This window comes from Prenolepis imparis, unplaced genomic scaffold, assembly GCF_030444845.1.
Source record: "Prenolepis imparis isolate NDT839.2.m4 unplaced genomic scaffold, iyPreImpa1.0 SCAF_2, whole genome shotgun sequence".
Lineage (NCBI taxonomy): Eukaryota > Metazoa > Arthropoda > Insecta > Hymenoptera > Formicidae > Prenolepis > Prenolepis imparis.
Genome location: NW_028141160.1, coordinates 16,309,385 through 16,318,317, shown reverse-complemented (window position 1 = coordinate 16,318,317; position 8,933 = coordinate 16,309,385). Strand labels below are relative to the sequence as shown.

The following is an 8,933-nucleotide window of genomic DNA, read 5'->3' as shown; positions in this document are numbered from 1 at the left end:
TGTTTACCATATTAAAAAATGTGTACGCTGGTGTCTGCATGGTACCAAAAGATTCTGTAATCAATGTACTACTAAAATGTATAATCGATGAATTTTTGGCTCTTCTTAAAATATTAGAAATTTTTACTTTTTTGACGCGGACCCTGTGCGACGCATCCTTATTTTATGTATAGCAAATGAAAAAGTTTGTACGCTGTTGTCTGCTTGGTACCAAAAGATTCTGTAATCAATGTACTTTTAAAATGTATAATCGATGAATTTTTGGCTCGTCTTAAAATGTTAGAAATCGATACTTTTTTACCGCTGACCCTATTCGACGCATCCTTATTTTATGTTTATCGTATTAAAAAATGTGTACGCTGGTGTCTGCATGGTACCAAAAGATTCTGTAATCAATGTAATATTAAAATGTATAATCGATGAATTTTTGGCTCGTCTTAAAATATTAGAAATCGATACTTTTTTACCGCTGACCCTATGCGACGCATCCTTATTTTATGTATAGCAAATGAAAAAGTTTGTACGCTGTTGTCTGCTTGGTGCCAAAAGGTTCTGTAATCAATGTACTTTTAAAATGTATAATCGATGAATTTTTGGCTCGTCATAAAATATTAGAAATCGATACTTTTTTACCGCTGACCCTATGCGACGCATCCTTATTTTATATATATCGTATTAAAAAATGTGTACGCTGGTGTCTGCATGGTACCAAAAGATTCTGTAATCAATGTAATATTAAAATGTATAATCGATGAATTTTTGGCTCGTCTTAAAATATTAGAAATCGATACTTTTTTACCGCTGACCCTATGCGACGCATCCTTATTTTATGTATAGCAAATGAAAAAGTTTGTACGCTGTTGTCTGCTTGGTACCAAAAGATTCTGTAATCAATGTACTATTAAAATGTATAATCGATGAATTTTTGGCTCTTCTTAAAATATTAGAAATTTTTACTTTTTTGACGCGGACCTTGTGCGACGCAACCTTATTTTATGTATATCAAGTTTAAAAATTTTTACGCTGGTGTCTGTTTGGTACCAAATAGTTCTGTAATCAATGTACTATTAAAATGTATAATCGATGAATTTTTGGCTCGTCTTAAAATATTAGAAATGGATACTTTTTTGCCGCTGACCCTATGCGACGCATCCTTATTTTATGTTTATCATATTAAAAAATTTGTACGCTGGTGTCTGCATGGTACTAAAAGATGAAAAGATAAATATTATAATTGTTGTATAATATGTAATTAACGTACAAGCTGTGGATCGAGAATGCGCTACGAATAATTCGAAACATCATTCTATCTTTGTACCATATTAGTAGCACATTCTCGACCGCAGCTTATATTGTATAGTTGAAGGAAATAAATGGCGCGCGCGAAGCGCGCGCTTCGTTGGGTTCTAGTATTTATAAAAAGATAGTTCTCTACATGCAATCGCGATCGATATCAGAAAAATAAAAAATAAAATTATGAATAAATAACTACTAAAATCATTAATAAATTTTTACAATTAATTTTAATTACATATAGTGCGTTGATAATTGAGAGTAATTGCATATGAGTGATATATATATAGAATATAGAGTCTACGCTTATGGAAATGTAAAAAATGACTATCTAGCGTCCCGTCAAAGACAACGCATGGAAGAGGTTTCCTTTTGTGAGAATGCCTCAAATTATGGCAGAGACGTTCGCGAGAGGACTGCTAGACAAGATAATGATAGACGTTCTGGACGTTATAGATCGCGACGCAGAAGACGGTAAGATGTTCGGCAAGCGTCTGTATGTTTCATTGATGTAACGACGTATTGAATAGCGACATTGTTGTCATCTGTACGTCGATGTTGTTCGTCGATAAACATCGTTACATAATACTGTTTTAGAGTAGTACAATTTTCCGAGTAATCAACATACATCTCGCAAAAATAATTGTGTTAACAAATATGTATAATTATTCGTAATAAAGACACAAATAATATATGTGACAAACTGTCATTAGGAAAATCCTGGGAGCAGCACGTTAATGCGGAAACAGACAATGCCCAATCAGAATTTGTACACATATCGCAAGCACAAGAACATACACACGTGAATTACAGTAAAGCCGAAGAAATAGAATTGATCGCCAAGATAGTTCGCGACTTGCGCGATATACAGATCGGAGATTCGCGTTACGTGCTACCGCCTTCATTGTTAGCATTGGAGAAACAGGTAATTAAATGTAGCTGCACATAAAGAAACCACATCTCTCTGAGACGTTATTCAGTTATAATCAGTCACTAGTTATAGTCATTTAATCTTTATTCAAGCTAGTTGCATAAATATACAAAAATCATAACAAAATCTAATTATTTATAAATTAGATAATCCAGAGTGTGATAAAATTATTTTCGATTTAAATTGCTTAAAGTTTCTTATTTATGTTATATTAATTTTAGCTTAATTTATAATCAAATCAAATTGGAGCAATTATCAAAATCCGATTAAAGAGATATTAAAATAGAAGAGATATTATATTTATACCGCTGCAGTTTGCAAAAGGAATTTTTAAAAACAATCAGCCTTGTGCATTTATTTTATCAAAAGTTGCACTGAGTAAATCGAATGTCCGCATTTAAAAGACTGTCACGTGCAAAGAGTTTTGCATGTGCAACCACGGTTTGCTCTAGTGCCGCTCCTACGCTGCATTAATTCCACGCGTAATTATTCTCTGCGTGTGTCACGATAAGAAAGTTTACTCACGAAACACGCATCTATTCTCGCTCGTACAGGTGAAATGCGCTGTTGACGGTGTGTCGCTCACGAACCAGGCAACTGACGTCGCCGAAACTCGGCACACGACTCAGGGTCAAGGCGACACGCATCGGATTATACACGCGATTCTCGATCACCCACCGATTGAACCGGCCGAACCAACAAAAACGATCCAGAAGGAGAAGGAAGACAAAACGGTCAACGAAGCGACTATCGTAACCATCGGTCTGTTGCATCAACTAATCGAGGAGCTAGAGAACAAGACAGTTTCAGTTTGCTCCAAGACCGACGCTCCTTCGACCAGTAAAGAACGCATCGCCATTTGGGAAGAGAAAGAGGAACAACTCATTAGAACCATCGAAGACAATATTGGCTATGAGCAAGAAATTACGATAGAGACTCTTCGAGGGAGTGAATCGACTGGTCGTCCTCGCAACATCGAACTCGATGAAGAACTGAGATCTCGCTCGAGTCAGCACGTGGCATCCATCTCGAGAGAGGTTGGCCTCGAGGAAATTCAGATCGAGAAACGCGGATCCAACTCGTTATCGTCATTGAAGCCATCGCGTGACGAGGAGCAGATTCTACCCATCGACGACGTGGAGAAACGAAAGACACTTGATGAATCGACGACGAAGAAGAAGAAGAAGAGAAGCTTAGGCAGCAGATTGAGAAAACTCTTCCGTGCCGCTTTCGGCCGTCAGAAGAATTGATGCGGATGTCCGGAAGGAATGTTGCTTCGTGATCTATGTTAAATGACGACGATCCTCGTTCGTGGAACGGCTCTTTAATTGCGTGTTCTGCAAGGATATCATATCGTTCGCAAATCCAGCGAATAAAAATAACCGTGTAGTCGGCCGGTTTCCGTAACATCGGCATCTTTTACGACCTAGACGCGACGCGTAAATCTGAAGATTTAATTACATTCCTAGATGTTAATCGCGCAAACATTATACGAACGCGCAAAATTCTGTAAAATATAATATAAAAAAATAAAATATAAAATAAAATAAAACATAAATATAAAATATATGATCTCGTATTGCATATCACGTTCTTGTGATAGCTTAAGAGTTTTAGTGGAGAATGACAATAGCGCTGCCTAGAGCCTGATGCGACTTCGAAGGCCGAATGTATTTTCGCCTGACGCGTTCATCGGACGCTGCAGATCTGGCAACCCTGACATAAGAATGTCGTCGTCGACGTCGAAACCCCATTTATCGTAGCAGGAAGAGGTACCAGCTTCTCGAGGCTTCTCGAACTGTTTTTGGATCGCGGCGTTGCCATGCCCCGTGTCGATCCGGACCGAAACTCCTCTCGAAGACCTGGACCGTCAACGTGATTCTAGTGTGTCCTCTGATCATAGCGCCACCTGCAGAAATAAAATGAGTAAATTTGGTAAGACCTGGTTCCACTCCTGGTTCAAGCTTCGTCCGATCAACATCCACTGGCATCAGACGATCAACAATGGTAAGTCTTCATAGGTTCGCAGCTTTCTTCTGTTTGGAGATCGAGAATCATCCTGATAGCTTCTTCATGTCTCTATATTTTTTCGATAACTCTAACAGCTCTTTTAATATTATCTACTTCAAATTGTGAATGATAAATTTAAAATTCTTTAATTTTTGTGAATGATGATAAATTTAAAACTCTTTAATTTAATTTTAATAAACTATATAATTAAATCATTCTTACAAATTATTGAACTATAAAATGTCTCAATGTAATAAAAAAAATCTTTTATATTTCAGGCAGACCTCAGCGGCAAGGATGTCGAAAGTGAGTAAAGTGTTCTTCAAATAACTTTTTTTCTCTGACGCGCTTCATCGGAAATAATTAACGAAGATAAATTCACCGCAGTCGATGAGTGACTTCTATATAATTTTATAACTTTTATGTGTGATTCTATCAGAAGAAAGTGACAAGAGTTTAAACAGAAAAGCTAAAATTCTATTCCTTAAAATCGACAGTAAAATTCGTGCTAAAACATATCACCTTTAAATTCGCCAATAAAATGATATAAAATCTTATTAAAGTCACAATTTTATATAGTGCTTCATAAAATGCACATCAATAGTGTATATTATAAGTACATATTATATATGGTTTAATAGTGCACATTCTACAAAAAGAGTTTATAGACAAAATTATTTTTAATAACTGTTATTTAATTACTAAAATTATTTAACAAGATATTTAGAGGATAAAAAAACAGTATTGACGATTTTCGAAAATATCTTTTTCATATTCTTTAGCACTGGAGAGTTTTAATATTTTATGAATTATTATTATCAATTTATACAAGAGAATTATGCTATCTAGCTCTCTTCTATTCCACGATGGAAGTTGAGAAATTAAATTTTTTCTCGCCTTTAAAAACTTACTGTTCCTTTTATATTTATTTTTTCTAACTAGTAACTACTCTAATTAATCAAATTAATCATAATGTGGGAATTTCCTTCGCTACATTCTATTTCCAACTCGGATGTCATTTTCATTACATAATACAGCTCATCGAATAGGAGGACGCAATCGTTCCGTAGCATGTCAAAAATAGGCTGGTAGACTGTTCTTATATGGTTCGGCGGGGGTAATTTGACCCACTGCTTCCACCAGCGAGTTCTTCAATCGTCAACTGGTGGGGATTGCCGTCTCTGTCTCGAAATAGAATAATATTTTTGAACTAGGTACGCACGCAGTGTGCACTCCACGTCTACAGTTGGTATTAACCCAGATTTCACATTTGGAATATTTAAAGAATGAACCAAATACTGAATGTAGCAAGGAATATCACGCAGATGTTCAATCACGGAATGTTCTCATTGTCTTTAATGTCTGCTCATCCGCAAACGCGTTCCCGAAGATGTCCCAATGCTGTATTTGCGAAGAATATGTACAAAATTAATTTCTTTGTCAAAAAGAGGCAGAATTCGCCTTCTCCATTTACGATTCTGACGGCACCAACGTCATCGACGCGGTTGACCTTGGCAACGTCCTTCGCGCGTTGAACTTGAATCCCACGAACGCAACCATCGAGAAATTGGGCGGCACGAAGAAGAAGGGCGAGAAGACATTGAAACTTGACGAATTCTTGCCTATCTTTAGCCAGTGCAAAAAAGACAAGGAACAGGGTTGCTACGAGGACTTCCTTGAGTGTTTGAAGCTATACGACAAAGCGGAAGACGGAACGATGCTCGGCGCAGAATTATCTCACACACTTTTATCGCTTGGTATGTAAGATTCACTCTTTCACAGACAATTATTTAAAATAGAGAAATGAAATAGATTATAATTATAATTATGAGACAAGTATATTTTATACATATAAAATATACAATTCCATATAATAAAGATTTTTTAAAATAGATTATTTATTCGATATAAACACAGACATATATATATATCTTAAGATGAAATAGTCTGTGCTTAATTCGATCATATGTTGAAAATAAAAAATGAAAGAGAAAGCAAGCTAATTTTATCTAAATAATCGTATATCGTAGGTGAGCGTCTCACTGATGCAGAATGCGAGACTGTACTGCAGGACTGCATGGATCCAGAGGACGAAGACGGTTTCATCCCCTATGCCCGTAAGTATTGCAGTTTATTCTAAGTCGGAAATGCGTTCCCCGAAACAAAGGAGAGTGTTAAATCACCTGCATCCGTAAGTTATGTTGAGATATAGAGCACGTCAGTTTGAAAAAAAAATGTTGAAACCTCTATCTATTTTGTAAGATCCCTAAATCCGGTTCGTTATTAGAATTAGAAACCTCCCGTGTAAATAAAAAGTACAGTTAAAAAATCCTTTGATTCCGATTCGTTATTAGAATTAGAAACCCCCCGTGTAAATAAAAAATACAGTTATAAAATCCCTTGATTCGTGATATGACCCCCCACTGATAACTTGCGGCAACGTGAAGAAGTCCCCCGGAGATTCGACTTGTTCCCTCCCTATCATTTGACTCTTCCACATTTTTGTGTTTCACAGCCTTCTTGAAGAAGATGATGGTGCCGTTGTAAATGGTCAAGGTGTTATCGAGACAAAAATTATCCATCGTGAGTACATCCTGTAGTAGTCCATGCTTATCAGTTACTTTCATTATTCGCTTCTTGTTCGTCCATTTCTCTCTGGCCTCTTTGTCTATCTCTCTCTCTGTCCGTATCTATTAACATCGTTCCGCTCGCCCTTTCTCGTTGAGCACATTCCAGAATTTATAGGACGCAACGTTGCAGCGCTCAACAGGGATGCTGAAATCGATAACCCGCTTCTCGCGCGGAAGGCTTGCTCGCGCACAAAGTCGATGACCTGACGAGATCATTCAAGTAAAAATTACGTGGAATAAAATGAGATATGCTCACGAAATAAAGAAATAGAAAATAATATACATTAATTAAAATTTCTTATGACAACTTTTATATTAAATTCTTAAAGAGAATTTTTAATTTTTAATTTATTTAAATTTTGTTATTCTCAGTTATTTTACAAAATTTAATTATGTATATAAAGTATATTTAATTATACATAAATTATAATTGTATATATATATATATATATCCATACATACATACTTTTACATTATAAAAGCAATATTTAATCTTTGATTTTTTTGCATCCTAAACATTCTATGCAAATTATTAATGCTTATTATTATCTACATGTCTATCGCTTCTACGTCTATCGCTCTGCTATTGAGAAGAATCAATTATGGTAATACAAACTAAACAATGACTGTCTAATATCGTGCACATTTACGCAAACTAATTTTCAATCTTTAAATGTATGTATACGTTTATCGTCTCTATGAAAAATATGCTTAATTACGTGTCGATACATTTGCGATTTTGTCTGCATAAAGATGTGCTCTGACAATTATATTTTGTTTGCAGCGTTCCTTAAAAGACTATGTGAGAGGGCGGCAGCTGGTGCCGATGATTAAGATAAAAGATGACTACTGTTATCATTTATCCACACATCAACGAAGGACACTTTAATATTCACTCGTCGCATTCGCCACAGCACTCACCCCCCCGTTTGATCATACATCGCGCGATTACGTGAGGACACACACAATTTGACAATTTGCACGTAAACAACAATACGATCTTGAAATCAGCATCGTCGAAAGATAAGCATTATATCAAAAGAGAAAACAACAAAGAAGGAAAGTCCACGCAAACATTTCGAGTACAAAAAGAAACAACATTTCACCTCGAACGCATGTAGCATTCGATTCGATTTCACACATTGTTGCAATACAAATGTTTACTTAAACTCACAAAATGTCTTAATATAGCAACATTGTGTACAAAGTCGAATAAAATGATCAATGTTAATTTATTTCTTATTGTTATTGTAATAAATCTTTCCTCCCAAATTGTCAAAGAGGATTAAAAGTCGTCCATTGTGCATTATTATTACGAAAAAATATCCTCTCTACAATATAGATTCTCTGAGATATTGTACATATAATATTCTCCTTTTTGATATAATATTTATAAATTTTAATTGACAATTTATACACGTATTGTAAGATCTAAGCTATTTATTATAAGATTGCAAAATGAAAAGCCCTCATTAACATGAAAAGATTTTTTCAGTAGTATAGCTTTTATGTATGACTATTTTTGTTTGACATTTTCTTGCTCTACTTAAGCGATCGCGTGAGAAACATAGACAATAAAGTATGTCACTGTCGAAATCTATTTAAAAACTACGAGATAGAATATTGAATCACGTTTTTTTTCTATATTGCACAAAACGTAGTACGTAATAATATAATCATCCTTTTTTCCAGATTTTTCAATTATATCATACACACACAATACTATTCGAATATTGATTGTATAGAATCTCTTTATCAAAATTATTCTCAGAGGAAAATCATGAATTATATTACCAGACATAATTGAAATATTTATATAGAAAATTGAAAAAAATTTTTTAACTTTAGGAGATAAAATTGAAACCGATAAAAATAATTTCTGCATTAAACTATGAGTTTGATACAATTGGATAAAATTTGCGTAAAGAATCTAAAATAATGGAAATGTGATAAATTCTATATAATGTTCACACTTTACATAATATAATTCACGGATTACATAAAGTTGAGTTCAAAACAGTCTACGCTAAGTATCTCAAAATGAAAAAGGTCGCTGATCCAGCCTACCA

The 8,933-nt window shown here is 34.9% G+C and overlaps 2 protein-coding genes across 2 annotated transcripts; both read left to right on the top strand.

The window, feature by feature from the left end:
* Positions 1-1,673: 1,673 nt before the first annotated feature.
* On the top strand, positions 1,674-5,676 carry LOC145949048 (uncharacterized). The gene is made up of 5 exons (XM_083058742.1): positions 1,674-1,767; positions 2,007-2,218; positions 2,779-4,231; positions 4,513-4,540; positions 5,272-5,676. The coding sequence occupies exons 1-3, from the start codon at positions 1,674-1,676 to the stop codon at positions 3,472-3,474; spliced, it is 1,002 nt and encodes a 333-aa protein (XP_082914868.1). The 3' UTR covers positions 3,475-4,231; positions 4,513-4,540; positions 5,272-5,676.
* Mlc1 (Myosin light chain alkali) lies at positions 4,147-6,781 on the top strand. The gene is made up of 5 exons (XM_083032147.1): positions 4,147-4,231; positions 4,517-4,540; positions 5,683-5,991; positions 6,265-6,351; positions 6,750-6,781. The coding sequence occupies exons 1-5, from the start codon at positions 4,147-4,149 to the stop codon at positions 6,779-6,781; spliced, it is 537 nt and encodes a 178-aa protein (XP_082888273.1).
* The last annotated feature ends 2,152 nt before the right edge of the window (positions 6,782-8,933 follow it).